This window comes from Emydura macquarii, unplaced genomic scaffold, assembly GCF_026122565.2.
Source record: "Emydura macquarii macquarii isolate MOO-44397 ecotype Brisbane River unplaced genomic scaffold, CSIRO-AGI_Emac_v2 contig_374, whole genome shotgun sequence".
In the NCBI taxonomy this organism is placed as follows: domain Eukaryota; kingdom Metazoa; phylum Chordata; order Testudines; family Chelidae; genus Emydura; species Emydura macquarii.
Genome location: NW_027130511.1, coordinates 11,304,203 through 11,320,553, shown reverse-complemented (window position 1 = coordinate 11,320,553; position 16,351 = coordinate 11,304,203). Strand labels below are relative to the sequence as shown.

The 16,351-nt window shown below is 42.3% G+C and overlaps 1 protein-coding gene across 2 annotated transcripts in view; it reads right to left on the bottom strand.

Moving 5' to 3' along the window:
- The window catches only part of PPP2R3C (protein phosphatase 2 regulatory subunit B''gamma), a 28,085-nt gene that overhangs the window by 6,192 nt on the left and 5,542 nt on the right, over positions 1-16,351 (bottom strand). Inside the window, exons 5-10 of one of the 2 annotated variants that reach the window (XM_067534086.1) lie at positions 14,960-15,057; positions 12,718-12,788; positions 11,562-11,694; positions 10,331-10,386; positions 10,178-10,253; positions 9,247-9,401 (exon numbers count right to left, since the gene is read on the bottom strand). In XM_067534086.1, the coding sequence (XP_067390187.1) occupies positions 9,247-9,401; positions 10,178-10,253; positions 10,331-10,386; positions 11,562-11,694; positions 12,718-12,788; positions 14,960-15,057 (589 nt within the window). The remainder of the gene's footprint in view (positions 1-9,246; positions 9,402-10,177; positions 10,254-10,330; positions 10,387-11,561; positions 11,695-12,717; positions 12,789-14,959; positions 15,058-16,351) is intronic. The other variant, XM_067534095.1, reaches the window with a different exon arrangement.

Here is a 16,351-nt window from a genome sequence, read left to right as displayed (position 1 = left end):
TTCACTGACATTTTATATGAAAACTAAGGAATCTGTCCACAAATCCAAATGAAACAGCCTATATACATTTAAACAATACCTGTTCATTACATCCTTAGATTGCCAATCATAGTCAGTTGGCCGAAATGGGGACCATATGATACAAGGTAGTTTCCAAAAATTTCCTCCACTTCTAGTTAAGAGTTTATATCAAACGCACTGCACGGAGATACAAATGTGGATCCGCATCCGTCAGTGTCAGCATGCATCCGACCCGTGATCTGCAAGCCATGTTTTATATTTATCCACATCTGCACTGCTCCCGCCCCCGCAGCAGCTCATCCTCACATGGTGCCTCTGAGGAGGAACATTTGTCTGTGTGCCTGCCTGTGTACTATACTATAAGAAAGCTGTGGCATAATAAATGTGCACACCGTTGTCGTTTTTATTTTAAACATAAATCTTATACAACAGTGATATGGTCCTGGTCTGCGACCTCCATGACTTCTGGGGAAGCTGCCTGTGTCAGCTCCTAGACTGCTAGAGGGCAGCAGCTGCCCCCCTAACAAATGACCCTTACTGCTTCCTGGACCCCCAAATAGCTGCCACACCCCCTGAACAGCTGATGGCGGCCAGCACCCCTGCCCCTGGATCAGCTGTTGGGTGGCAGTCCCCAGGCCACCCCCCGAGCTGTTCAGAGATCAGCTGATCAGTGGCGACAGCAACAGGGGTGGGGGTGCTGGCCGCCAATCAGCTGGCTTCTGAATAGCTCAATCATGGGGGCGGCTTGGGGGCTGACCACTTTGAACAGCTAATTGTCGGTGGCTGGAGATGGGGGCTGGCTATCAAATAGTGATGGGTGGCCAGCCCCTCCCAGCTTCCATGATCAGCTGTCGGGCAGCAAGCTCCCAGAATACTTCCGGACTGGGAAACTAGAGAAGTGTGTTGCTTGCCTGGAGCTAGGATTCAAGATGTGACGAGAGACTGTCAAGACTTATCAAGCCCTCAGACTGCTACCCCTTCCTACTTCTCCACATGGGCACCACTGACACTGCCAAGAACGACCTTAAACGGATCACTGCGGACTATATGGCTCTGGGAAGAAGGATAAAGGAGTTTGAGGCGCAAGTGGTGTTCTTGTCCATCCTCCCTGTTGAAGGAAGAGGCCCAGGTAGGGACCGTCGCATTGCGGAAGTAAATGCGTGGTTACGTAGGTGGTGTCGGAGAGAAGGCTTTGGATTCTTTGATCATGGGATGTTCCAGGAAAGATTACTAGGAAGAGACGGGATTCATCTAACGTAGAGAGGGAAGAGTATCTTCGCAGACAGGCTGGCTAACCTAGTGAGGAGGGCTTTAAACTAGGTTCGATGGAGGACGGGGACCTAAGCCCGGAGGTAAGTGGGACATCAAGAGGAAGCAGAAGGAGGAGGTGCAACAGGGGAGCCCTCCTGAATTGCACTGAGAAAGTAGGGCAATTGGCCAGTTATCTCAAGTGCTTATACACAATACAAGAAGCCTGGGAAACAAGCAGGAGGAATTGGAAGTCCTGGCACAGTCAAGAAACTATGATATGATTGGAATAACTGAGACTTGGTGGGGTAACTCACACAACTGGAGCACTGTCATGGATGGGTATAAACTGTTCAGGAAGGACAGGCAGGGGCGAAAGGGGGAAGGAGTGGCACTATATGTAAGAGAGCACTATGATTGCTCAGAGCTCCAGTATGAAACTGGAGATAAGCCAGTTGAGAGTCTCTGGGTTAAGCTTAGAAGCAAGAACAATAAGGGTGATGTGGTGGTGGGTGTCTGTTATAGACCACCAGACCAGGAGGATGAGGTAGATGAGACTTTCTTCAGTCAACTAGGGAAAGTTTCCAGTTCACAGGACCTGGTTCTCATGGAGGACTTCAATCACCCTGACATCTGCTGGAAGAGCAATACAGCAGAGCACAGACAATCCAGGAAGTTTTTGGAGAGTGTTGCGGACAACTTCCTTGTGCAAGTCCTGGAGCAACCAACTAGGGGCCATGCTCCTCTTGACCAGCTGCTCACAAAAAGGGAAGATTTGGCAGGGGAAGTAGAAGTGGGTGGCAACCTAGGCAGCAGTGACCATGAGATGGTAGAGTTCAGGATCCTGACAAAAGGAAGAAAGGAGAACAGCAGGATATGGACCGTAGATGTCAGAAAAACAGACTTTGACTCCCTCAGGGAGCTGATGGGCAGGATCTCCTAGGAGGCTAATATGAGGGGGAAAGGAATCCAAGAGAGCTGGCTGTATTTTAAAGAAACGTTATTGAGGGCGCAGGAACAAACCATTCCAATGTGCAGAAAGAATAGCAAATATGGTACGCCCAGCTTGGCTTAACAAAGAAGTCTTTGGTGAGCTTAAACACAAAAAAGAAGCTTACAAGAAGTGGAAGCTTGGTCAGATGACTAGGGAGGATTATAAAAATACTGCTCAAGCATGCAGGAATGAAATCAGGAAGGTCAAAGCGCAATTGGAGTTGCAGCTAGCAAGGGACATAAAAGGGAATAAGAAGGGTTTCTAAAGGTATGTTACCAACAAGAGGAAAAATAGGGAAAGTGTGGGTCCCTTAGAGAATGGGGGAGGCAACCTAGTGACAGAGGATGTGGAGAAAGCTGAGGTACTCAATGCCTTTTTTGCCTCTGTCTTCACAGACAAGGTCAGCTCCCAAACTACTGCACTGGGTGGCACAGAATGGGGAGGAGGTGAACATCCCTTAGTGCTGAAGGAACAGGTTAAGGACTATTTAAAAGATTGGACGTACACAAGTCTATGGGGCCAGATGCAATGCATCCGAGGGTGCTGAGGGAGTTGGCTGATGTGATTTCAGAGCTATTGGTTATTATCTCTTAAAGCTCGTTGCAATCCGGGGAGGTCCCCGATGATTGGAAAAAGGCAAATATAGTGCCCATCTTCAAGAAAGAGAAGAAAGAGGATCCAGGGAACTACAGACCGGTCAGCCTCACCTCAATCCCTGGAAAAATCATGGAGCAGGTCTTCTAGGAATCCATTTTAAGAGAGGAAGGTGATCAGGAACAGTCAACATGAATTCACCAAGGGCAAGTCATGCCTGATCAACCTGAAGAGGTGACTGGCTCTGTGGATGTGGGGAAAGCGGTGGACATCACATACCATGACTTTAGCAAAGTTTTTGATACAGTCTTCGATAGTATTCTTATCAGCGAGTTAAAGAAGTATAGGTTGGATGAATGGACTATAAAATGGATAGAGAGCTGGCTAGATCATCGGGCTCAACAGGTAGTGATCAATGACTCCATGTCTAGCTGGCAGCTGGTCACAAGCGGAGTGCCCCAGGGGTCAGTCTTGGGGCCGCTTTTGTTCAGTATCTTCATTAATGATCTGGAGGATGGAGTAGATTGCATCTTCAGCAAGTTTGCAGATGACACTAAGCTAGGGCGAGTGGTAGATACCCTGGAAGATAGGGATAGGATACAGAGTGACCTAGACAAATTGGAGGATTGGGCCAAAAGAAATCTGATGAGGTTCAATAAGGACAAGAGCAGAGTCCTCCACTTAGGACGGAAGAATCCCATGCACTGCTACAGACTGCGGACCGACGAGCTAGGCAGCAGTTCTGCAGAAAAGGACCTGGGGGTTACAGTGGATAAGAAGCTGGATATGAGTCAGCAGTGTGCCCTGGTTGCCAAGAAGGCTAATAGCATATTGGGCTGCATTAGTAGGAGCATTGCCAGCACATCGAGAGAAGTGATTATTCCCCTCTATTTGGCATTGGTGAGGCTGCATTTGGAGTATTGTGTCCAATTTTGGGCCCCCCACTACAAAAAGGATGTGGAGAAGTTGGAGAGAGTCCAGCGGGGGGGGCAACAAAAATGATTAGGGGGCTAGAGCACAAGCCTTATGAGGAGAGGCTGAGGGAATTAGGCTTGTTTAGTCTGCAAAAGAGAAGAATGAGGGGGGATTTGATAGCAGTCTTTAACTACCTGAAAGGGGGGTCCAGGGAGAATGGAGATAGGCTGTTCTCAATGGTAGTGGATGACAGAACAAGGAGCAATGGTCTCAAGTTGCAGTGGGGGAAGTTAAGGTTGGATATTAGGAAAAAGTTTTTCACTAGGAGGGTGGTAAGCACTGGAATGGGTTACCTAGGGAGGTGGTGGAATCTCCATCTTTAGAGGTTTTTAAGCTGTGGCTTGACAAAGCCCTGGCTGGGATGATTTAGTTGAGGTTAGTCCTGCTCTGAGCAGGGGGTTGGACTAGATGACCTCCTGAGGTCCCTTCCAACTCTAATATTCTATGATTCTATGACACCCCACATGAGCTGTTCAGAGATAAGCTGATCGGTGGCGGGGCAGAGAGATGGGCTGGCCCCCGCTGATCAGCTGGCCTCTGAACAGCTCTGGTTCTATGATTCTGTGTGTTGTGAAAGTTGGCTGAATCTGGGCTGGTTAAGAGGGTCACAGCAGGTGACCCTAGGCAGAGTGGGCAAAAGTGGCTTTTTATTGCCATCTCTTCATTTGTCTGATCCTGGGATCAATCAGGAGATGACTCAAATGGATTCTGTGTGTACTAGCAACTGTGCATGTTACGGCTGGAAACTTCACTGTAGTGTTCCGCAAGTGCTCACTAGCTCCTCCTCACTTCCTACACGGAGCAGCTGCAGCAAGACACATCCAGGTCATTACTCCTCATCCATTACCCCACAGCAAGAGAGGGTAACTTCTCCCCTGCTCAGCCACACAGGTGGGTGAAGAAGGTGATTATCCTTATCCCCTTTGAAATGCAGCACTTTGTATCTGTCTGGGGATCACTGGATTCCATGGGGATCAGAACTGTAATATATATAACCACTAACAGTATAGTAAACCTACTGCAACGGGAGTGAAGCTTCACTATAAAATTAGTGGACATCCACAGAAAAGCACTGAGACAACTTGCAACTTTTACTTCAGTATAACCAGATTTGCTATATAAAATGACTTTCATACCACACTACTAGTATTTTGAAAAGCTGTTCTTTGTGTGGCCATGCAGTGCCCAGAGTCAAAGCACTTCCATTTCATCAAACAAGCAAGCATTATGTTAATCCATAGCAACTAAGGCATGAAGGTAAAAAATATACATGGATTTCCATTTTTTGTTGCTGTTTGACTCCATCTATATAAACTGATTTAGCTCCTAATAAATTCCTTGTTGACTTTTACAACTATGTCTCTTATATAACAGCACATCACAATGTGCTCACTGGATGCCCAGCCAGTGTTTGTACCCTAGGTACAGCTGACACCTTTTCAATCACTGCAGGGCTATTACCTGCCCTGAATTGCAGGACATGGCCTTAGATGTCTTCCCTGGGACAGCTGATTGTCTTTGTAGATGATTTAATGTTTTTACACAGTAATATTTCAGTTTCTGGCTTCAGTGAAGTACGAGTCTCATTAATTGTGTGGCCAGAGACTGAGAAGGCTCTCTTGGAGGGTGCACTGGATGCAGGGATGGAATGCACAAACTGTGCAACTTGACTGAGAAGGGGAAGTTTTGCTTCTGTTGTCTCCACCACTCAAGCAGTTGCACGTCTTTTTTCTTTGTCAGCTTCAGTCTGATATACTTTGACACTTCATCATCATCACTTTCACAATCCCCATCCGAATCCTCAAACTCTGTATGTGACCATTTTGTCTCCTTTGGAGATGGTAATCGTATCTGTGTATCTGAGGAAAGAAGCATAAGATTCATTGGAGGAATATTTTTGTCCTGCAATGAGACAAGTTTCCTGTCTCTTGATAAACTTCCTGTCTCTCCTCTTCAGTGAAAACTTTCATCCCCTTCATTTGTGGGTGCAGGAAAACCACTACTCTGTGCATAGGCTTGATTTCAAACTTTTCGATGAGACGTTGCAAGGCTTTGGATTTGTGTTGACTTAAACTATCTACATCAGTGGTAGAAGGATGAAGATGCTGTTTCAGCCTTTCGTAGCAAATGGGCACCAAGTGGAGAGTGGGCTGTGATGACTGCTCTAGCACATCTGATGCTTCCTTGAAGGGCTGCAGGAACTCTATTAAAGTGCACAAGGTCTTGTGGTCAGTGCTATCAATGAGCTGAGCATCCCCCTTTTCTGTCAAAATTTCATATGTTCTGTCCCACTGCTCCTTGATTGTCTTAAACATGAGTAGTTTGCTGTTCCACCGTGTTTCTACATCTCCTTTCAGAGATTTTTGCAGTCTGCTTTGAAGTCCAGATCTTTTGAAGTAACTAATGAGATTTCGGCATGCCTGGATGAGTTTGGTTACTGCTTCCTCTTTCTGGTTTCCAGGTTTGGTAGTGTGCTCAAGTACAGTATTTATAATGTGCACTGAACAACTTATTCGCACATAGGACTTGAGAGCTGCCACCACGTTTTCTCCCCAGTCTGTAATGAAAACCATCTGATTGATAATGCTGTGTATATCAAATCTTCTGAGTGCCTGAATAACAGCCGAATGAATGTTCTCTGCAGTTTTTGGTTTCCCGCTGTCAAACTGAGTCACACAAAGCTCCTGCTCCACCATTCCAAACTGTTGTGGCTCTATATAATGAACAGTTAGTCCCAAATAGGCAACCTTTCTGTAATCATCTGTCCACAGATCAAGAGTAACCTCTCCACCTACTGTGCCAAGAATGGTTTTCAGCTCTGTGGAGATTTGTTTTCTTTTTTTTTCTGCCACAAGTGCAGCATGCTGGGCTAATGTTGTGGAATGTGGTATTAGTGCATGTGCATCCATTTCATCATGTTTGGCACCCATGTTAATCAAACATTGAGAAAATGCAAGGAATCCTTCACCGCTGACTACCTCGAAAGGTCTTATGTCTATTGTTACAAACTTCAATAATTCCTGAGTCACAGTTGTCTTCATGTCTCGTGTGATATTGACACATTTCTTAGTAAATATCTTCAGCAAACTGGATCCTAATTCTTGTCTATATTTATGTTTAAGTAAGTCTGAAGTACCACTTTTATGGCTACTAAAAGTTTGTACTTTTTTGCATTTGACACATGCAACATATCCAAGCACATTATCTCCCTTTTCATCAATAAGAAATCTGAATGTATTCCAAATTGGTAATTTGCCTTTCTCATCTCCCTTCCAACTGTATTCACCTGCACTTAATTTCTTTTCAATTTCCTTCTCCATTGAGCAGTTCATTTGCTTTTTAAATACAGAGTGGAAACCTTTTTGTTGGCAACTGGCAAGGAAGTGCTGCAGGTGTGACGCAGTGATGACTTCAGTTCATGCTGACGAACTGACAATGTGGGAAGTGAACTTTCACCTGTATTTATTAGCATAACTGGGTGGGGTGCAGCATGATACACTATCCTGCTGACAGTGATTATGATGATTGCTGGAGCTGCTCCAGCTCCTGGGGGCTGACTCAACCCAGCCGCTGCTGGGTGGCAGCGCGGTGTGGGGACGGGCCACTGTGGCTGCACACACGATTTTGATGGGCTGGGGCTCACAGAGATAAAGGAACAGCTGGGAGGTGGGGGGGAATAGCTGGCAGCTCCTGATGCTGTTCAGAGACCCCACTGGCCCCAATCTACTGTTACTCTGCCTGGGGCTGGCCCCAGGAAGCCGGGACTGCGGATCACTCAGCTGTTCAGTGGAGGCAGAGGGGGGGCAGTTGCCATTCAGCTGAAGGGGTGGTTGGCAGCCGGGGAAGGAGGAGCGGGGGGGCAGTTGCCTATCAGAAGCTGATTGGCGCAGTATGGGGACTGGCCACTACAGCTGAACACATGGCTTAGATGGGCTGGGGCTCATGGAGACCAAGGAACAGCTGGGGGCAGGACTAGCCAGGAGCTCCTGACGCTGTTCAGAGCCCCTGCTAGCCACGATCCGAGCAGCTATTACTCAGCCTGAGCTGGGCAGGGAAGCCGGGGCTGCGGATCACTTAGTCAGGGCTGCTGTACTGAGCCCAGCAAGCAACAGAACATTCATTGCAGCAGCACTCAGCATGGGAGCTGAACACAAACAGAAGAATTCAGGAAATTGCATTTCAGTCTAACAGTGCTGCAGTCTAGAATTTGCAGTGGTACTCTCTGCACCTACGGCAGCAGCAGCAGTTATTGCACCATGCTGTGACATTCCAACTGTGAAGCCCTAAGCAGATAAAATTAGTATCCACATCCGATCTAGAATCTGCAAAAATGGGTCTGCAGATATCTGCACCCGCATCCGTGGATTTGCAGGGCTCTATTTATAGCACTAAAATATTGATAGACTAGCCATTGGCTGAGAGTGGGTCACATGACCAACTGACCTAAAACACAGGACTCTCAAAGCAGGATAACTAATGCTACAAGACTTATAGGAGAAACAGACCCTGGTCTGAGACATTAAAGATAGTAGAATTTGGACCATACTTTCTCTTTTTTCTGTTAGTGCTGCTGCCTTGGTTTTTTTCACAATACAGCAATTAACTATAGCTACCTACATAGGTTACGTGTACACTGGATTTCTAAGCATTCATCACAACCCTATCCATTTTAACTTAAAATTGGAGCCCTTGAACACAGACCATTAGGGTGAATTCACAATTAACTATGTTTGTATTTTATAAACTGTCTCAACATAAACACCCAGAAAAGTGATAAAATGAAGTGTTTCAAGATAAACAATATACATATATGTTTTCACTGATTGTCTTTGTCCATCCTAAGTCCTTAGTTTTGGTTTACAGGCTCTTCACTGTTCACTCTCATAGCTATAGGAGACGCATAGCAAAACCACCACTGTCTTCCACCTCACATTAACTTCACAATGAGGTTTTGTTATTTAACTTGCTTGTGGGTCAGCTGTCAAATGAACATTGTTCAGTTACTTGCCATTTGGATTTCATTCTTTGTTTAAAGAGAAAGAGCCAAAATCATTCCTAAAACATCCCTGCTTCTCCACATTTAGTTAACATTACTGCCTTCAACTATTGGAGAGGAACATTTATATTGGATTATCTTTGTTTGTTACAGTATTTCGGTTCTTAAACATTGGTACATCATATCCTCGCTCCAAAATATACTGGAATAACACATTATGCTTTTTGGTAATAATCGGATAATTACATTTTCTAAGCTTCTGCTCTGTTCTATTTGCAAAAGCAGGTACTAAATAAAATTGTTATATTACTTCATTCTGTTCTTTGTTTTAAAGATAATGCTTATGCAAATATATCTATCATAATTTTAGTACAGAACAACTTGTAAATCAGAGGGCAAGCTACAAATACATGATTACCATTTCTCCATCGTAAGTCAGACACTCCTGGAAGACACGATCTAAAAATATGTTGGTCAGAGTCCCTGTTCCATAGCGGGATAGTTCCTCTTTGCTGAGCATACCATTGTGATCTTTGTCAAGATTTAAATACTGGCCTAGGAAGAAAAAATAGACTGAAAATATAAAAAAATCCCCTATGTCATAGAAGAACTAAATTTTAATGTGACAACACACAGGAGTGTCAAATGCAGTTAACATATTTTTAGAGCCCTGCATGCATACAAAATTTGTATCCACATCTGATCCACAATCCACAAAAATGGTCTGTGGATATCCGCGGATTTGCAGGACTCTACCTATTTCACATTCTTTTGGATTAAATGTATGAGTAAAGTTGTTAAACTGGAATGTTCTAGATCTATAATAATATCTATAGAGCACCATAAGCATACTCAGAATGTAGAGAGACTAGGTCCCAGTCCCAAAGCACTAACAGTTTATGTCACACAAAGATGGTACACTGAATAGAACAAGCCTCAGTACAGAAATGAAGAGCAACAATGTAAGAAAGTTTAGTGGCAAAAATGGTTTTAAAGAAGGAATGGAAGGCGACTGGCACACAAAGGCTGTTTCAGATGTAAAGAAGAGATGCAAAGATGAGAGTGGGAAGAGACATAGAGAGCAGTTAGGACAGAAGGTAGGGAAGAATCTAAGGAGCATGAGGAGAGATGTAAGGGACCGTGAACTTGAGGACCAAAAGCATTAACATGATGCAGAAGGTGAGAGGGATATAGTGAAGAGTGGAGGCAGCTGGAACAGCAAGAAAAGAAGATTATCTAAGCAGTGGGGTTTTACATAGGTATGGGGCCACAGAGAAAAGGTAATACTCAGTCTCTGACTAAATAATGCAAGCTAGTGCATACAAATTAGTATGTATATAGGAACATACCATAAACTCTCAATGCAGATGGAGCAGAAAACCAGTTTGTTTCTTGACTTTCTTTAGAAAGTTCTTCATCCCTTAACTAAGTGAAAAGGAAGCACATAGTTACAATTTAGGAAGTGCAAAGTGAAATAACAAAACATGTCAAGAGATTTTTACCTCCAATAAGTCATCTAGAAAGCTGCAAGCTAAAATATCCTGTATCTTTATCTTTCCTGCAGGAAAAGAGAAAAAAAATCTATAACACAATCACCTAGTTACCCATCAGCCTGGCCTTACTCTCTTGTATGGTTCCATTTACTTCAGTGGTACAATTTGAATGAATAAGGCTAGCAGGATTGGGTCTTAAGAAATTACTAGTAAAAACAATGCGAACTTTCTATTATTAATTATGCTTCCTAACCCCTCAAAAAGAGAATCAACAAAAAAGCATATCACAAAGACACAAATTAAAAGTTTAAATTTAAGGATCAAATACAAATTATTTAAAAAAAAAATACAAATGAGCTGTTACAATGACAGCGTAAAACAAAGCCTGACATTTGCAAACTGTGTCTCAGTTCAAAAAGGAATCATTATGGAATTACACAATTTTAAAATCAGACAGTTAGGATAGAAAGTACGAGTGTTTATTACAGAGCCACAAGTGAAATATAAAACAACTTGTGTTTGGTGCATTTGTTATTGTCACAGGCCAGGGCTATCCCAAAAACTTTTAACAGGATAGTAATGTTGGTTGAGTGTGATTTTTTTCTTTAATACAACATTTTTATATTGGCAAAAGCCCTAATGTAGGTATAATTTTAGTGGCAAAACAGCGGTTTGGCCAAAACAGCTTATTTCATTCAGGGAACTGGTATAAGCTCTGTCTACACTAGGAGAGTTTGCTGGTATAGCTATATCACAAATCTTTTCTAGTGTAGACTAGGCCAGAAATACTCAAGAATCCAACCAACAAGAAGTATATCAGACTGACAGAAAGATCTCTGGCTTGCATTTTATGATAATTACTTAGCAGAAAACCAGCAGAACTGAAGTAGTTTTACTGCACTTAATTGCTAGTAGGAATTAATATAAAGCTAATCCTAGTTCATTTACTTTTGCAGCAATATGAACCAACACATTATTTTTAATTTCTAAGCAAGTACTCTGGAGTACAACACTGAGAAACTGCAGTTTCTGATCCTGCAATCTGACTGCACAGACACACCATTAAACCATGCAGAACCCCAGTCTTCAGTGGAGCTTGGCCCATTGGGATCAGATTGCAGGACTGGGGCCTGTGAAAATATTGGTACAATATTATGAAGATAGAAACAACTTCAATATTCATATTTTAAAAGTAAAAACATTTCCACATATGTTTGAGAGTTTGAAACCATAAGTTTACCTGTTCTGAGAGGGTCTAAAAAGAAGAAGAACTTTCTAACTGCAGTGCAGACATAGAATGAGTAAAATGATTTTTCTAAACCATCCAATTGTGGCAAAGTAGGGATAAGTTCCAAAATATAATTTTCTAAATCCTGCAAAATTAAAAAAAGGACAGAAAACATGCATTGAGATTATAAACATTGCCACTGTTCAATTTAAATTGTTTAAATTATTCTTTTGCTTTACAACTTTTATTTGTTGAAAATATTATACTGCAGCAATATTCACTGTAATGCTTGAGTTATTTAATTACCTAAAACCTCTCTTTCTTCCATTTTTTAAACCTGAGTTTGATCTGTGATGGTCTCTCCCTCTATAAATTTCAGAAATTTACTGCACCTAGTAAATTAGATGATATTTTGAATAATTAGAGACTAATTAAAACCTCTATTCAGAGTAAAAGTGACAGGGAAAGAAGAGCATGTTACAGCAGCAGCTTTTTTGGTATAAAAATTAAAAGATACTAGGAGCATCAGAAAGCATAGAGGGTGCTGAGGCAGTGCTCCCTCATATAATGAAACAAACATTTCTGTACAACTGAGGTGGTTTCTTTTAGATAAGCATCATGTAAAATGCACCTGACATTGTGACTGGCATTGTTCCATTAGTAAAACAGAGGAGGAAGAAGCCATACAGGCTTGTATTTTAAATATACATGTGAATCTGTGGTAAACCAAATCTTTGCCAAATGCCAGTGCACAATTGTGGGGTCTGGATGTTGTTTTTGCTTAATATTCGATCACAGATTTTATTTTTTAAGAATGCTACAAGTGTAAAGATAAAAAAATCTGAATAGCACCTTTAGCACCAGTCTTTTACATCATTTCTTTATCAATAAATACAATTAATATCAATTATCTGAAATCTTAGTATCCAAACCTCTTTAAGGAATTACCAGTATGTTACCCAAATTAGCAATTCCCTTGCCACTGAATCTCTATTACTCTATATAGGCTCCTGTTTATCCAAACAAATTTGGTGTCACCTAAGATATCTGAATTATTGGGATCTTACTCTAATAGAGAAACATCCAAGTACAAGTCACCTTATTCCCTCTGTTGATTTAAGTTACCCCAGATAAAGTATATTAAACTTACTGAATGTGCAGTACTTACTGATTCCCTGAGGTAACCCTGTCCTGCCACATCATATAAACTGAGGCCTATTCTTGTCTGGTGAAGCCATACTGTAAAAAAGGATTTAGAATCATGATACAGAACCCTTTTTCTGGGTAAAGCATAAATAGTTACCACACAGTTAAAGCTGACAGGCAAGTACATTGTACTCTTTCGGAACGTCAAATGTATCTATACTTAATCCTCTGAAAATCAGGAATTACAGATTTAAGACACATACCACCCTGTCCCAAAACCTTTACTCTACCCGCAGGAGTCACGGGGATATACTGTAAGTATGTTTCAGCCAAAGCTGCCCCACATGCAGATATGAGGAAGAAGTAAGTAAATGCACCATTTTATGTGGTGTATTATGTCCCACAGAATTGTATTCTCCCATTTACCTTCATGTACTCCAATGGCCCTTTACTGTTAGGGTACATCTACACAGTAGCTGGGTTGTAACTCCCATCTTGAGTAGACATGCATGCGTTCTGCTCGAGCCAGTGCCTAAAATTAGCAGTGTAGCCGTGGCAGCACAGGCGGTGGCTTGAGCTAGCTACCTGAGTACAATCCCATCCAAGGTCCTGGGTATTTACTTCAAGGCTAGCTGGCTACTGAGGCCACACTGCTACTCTTAACTTGCTAGAGCAGAGCTAGGGTGCATAAGCGTACCCAAGCTAGAAATTATACCTTCCAGATGCAGTATAAACGTCCCCTTTAGAGACTGGCGCAGGGCTTACTTGTAGCAAGTTGCACCTCTCCACATATTGTGGTGTGGGCTATTGCATCTATACCCATGTGGAGCCCTTGTTTTTGTGCTGAGTTACGTGGGCTGTACAAAGAGTGGAGCACTCCAGGTCACCTTTGCTGGGGGGGAAGAGAGGGGATTTGTAGTAGTATGATAGTATACCTGATAGCACATGATAGGACAGGGATAAGTGTAGGACATATTCCATCATGAATCTTTAGGACAAGGATCATGGGATGCTATCATTTGAGTATAGGCCAGGCCTGGGCAACTGGTGCTCACTAAGCCCAACTTAAACCCAACTTTTGCCTTAGTGAGGACATGGTTTGACAATTTCTCCTACAGTACCCATGTGCTTTGTCTCCACAGTAGTCTGTATCATCTGGAAGGATAGAGTGCTGTGTCACCTGTCAGGGGTAAGTTGGGGTATCACTCAGAGTGGGCAGAGTTACAATTGCAGGGTGGAGCTGGTGTGTGCCTTAATTCTGTGTTACCTGTTTTGCAGAGTGGTGTAAGTATAGCTGTATTTGACGTTCTGGAAGGATACAAGCCTCTGCAATCAATCTTATCCCTGTATAAACTCAGTTTCTGGGCAGGGAATTTCTCTTGGTTTTTGAGGAAGTGGTGTTAGTGAAGTAGGCAAGATTCAACAAGAAGGTTTCCTGGGAATACCTCACTACTATTTAGATACCAGCTCTGCCCTCTTCCTGGCTCCTCCATGCTCCCAGTAGAGCTGGGGGGATATGGGAAGGAAGGACGTTGTAACTGATGGGCTGTGAGGAGCACATCTACCAGCTAGAAGCAATAAGGCAAAGTGGAAGGGCGCTCCAGACTCCACTTTAGGGGCTAATGCAGGGGGAAGAGGCTCTGCACAACCTTCTGCAGCATAGGAGGAGTGCAGAGGTGTGAAGGGTTCATTTTTGTTTATCAGATGTTTTCGGATTAATCCAAACATTCCCTGAAGAAGATAGCCGGACACAACAGCTCTGAGAAGAGTGCACTGATCTATTCACAAGAGAGTGCAACCCAGACAACCTGCTTATAACAAAAAACAAAAAAACTTGTTGATGAACTCAGTTACTTAAAGAAGAGCATAAAACATCTTAAATAGCTATCCAAACCCATTCACTACTTTTCCTTGTGTGGTGTCAAATCTACAACAGTAACTTGGAGCAGTCTTAGCAGGAAGTCAATGGGTGAGTGGACAGGAAGGCAGATGATTTTCAAAAGCTTTATTTCAAAGTCATAAGAAATCTGCCATTGATATTTCAAGAGTTTGAATCTTTTTTCCTATAAAACAATACCTAGGAAAAATAGGTGGAACAGGAAAACAGGATTTGTAATCTACGGGCCAGATGTTGTTCCTGTTGAAGAGAACCGTAAGTGTCCTGTTGGATTTCGACAGGTGCAGGACCATACACTAGGAATAAAATACAACTTAAAATACTCTTGAAAATATTCTTAAGTATCACAGAATAAATATCAGCCCACCTTTTCTCATCACATAATTGAAGAACTGCATGATAGATATCCTTCCATAGGGATCATTGTGGAGTAATTTAGCAAAGACTTTTGCTGTAAAGAACTGCCTATGAAACAACAATGACAACAGTAAGGGCTTAACTACACTTAAAATGCTACAGCTTCAGTGTAGACACTACGTATACTGATAGGTTATCCTCTTGGTATAGATAATCCACCTCCCTGGGAGGCAGTACTTAGGTTGATGGAAGAATTCTTCCATTGACCTAGTACTGTCTACATCAGGGGTTAGGTCGGCTTACCTACGTCACTCACTCTGACTGATGCAGCTGGGTCGATCTAACTTTTTATTGTGAACCAGGACTCAGACTGTGCAAACCTAATATGATTACACCGAGTTGACTGGTTGATCCAACTACAATATACAAAACTACCACCATTCTTCTGAATATTATTTCATGACAGGATAGGATATGTTATTTTTCTGGAAGTGAATAAAAAAATAGGAGACACTGGGCCAGATATTAACCTCAGCCATACTATCCATGTGCCTCAGAAAATTTGTAACATGAATGAATTGTGCAAGGAAAGTAAGAGATTTTAAGAGATATGTGCAGTGACATACAACAGACATAAGAGATGAGAAAATGAACCAGAATTTCATATACAGGGCTGTCTGGTTTTCTACAACAAAAACAAAATATAAAATGTAATGTCCTGATACTGCAGTCACTCCCTGTCCAATTTTCTTCATTGGTTTCAAGAGTAGTTTCCCACTTTATAATATCAAATCCTTTGTGTGTATTTATAGAAAGTAAATAATGGCGCCACTTAATTAGAACAGCTCAGATTTAAGTTCAATATTGAACAGCATTGATTGCTACTTAATGGAGATGCCTTCTGATGATTTAATGGTCTTTTGTGTATTTCAATTCTGGTTCAATCTATTTGCCTTTTTAGCAGCTTCCAAGTCTCATTTACTATGATGATGTATGGAGAAACTACATAAACGGCCTGACTACTGCCTGTTCTTGACTATTAGTTTGCTCCTCCCAAACCAAACAAACAAACTGGGCTGCTATGCTGCATGTACAAGAAAGGCCTCTGACACTGGCGGGGAGGCACCAGGATTAAAATTTCTGCTACTGTAGATAGTGCCTCTTCCCAACCACATGAGCTCTGAACAGTAGCCTTACTATTAGAATGGTGTTTCTGTTCATAAGAACTTCCTCTTAATTAAAATGAAACAGGATCTACTGGGGGCATCTCAATCAAAAGGATCCTATCATATCTGACGTTAATAACTTTCTTATGTACCTCCATTTGTTCACCCTCAATTAAACTTCCTATTATAACTTTAAATATAGTAGTATATAGTATTATAACCTTAAACAGCTATTT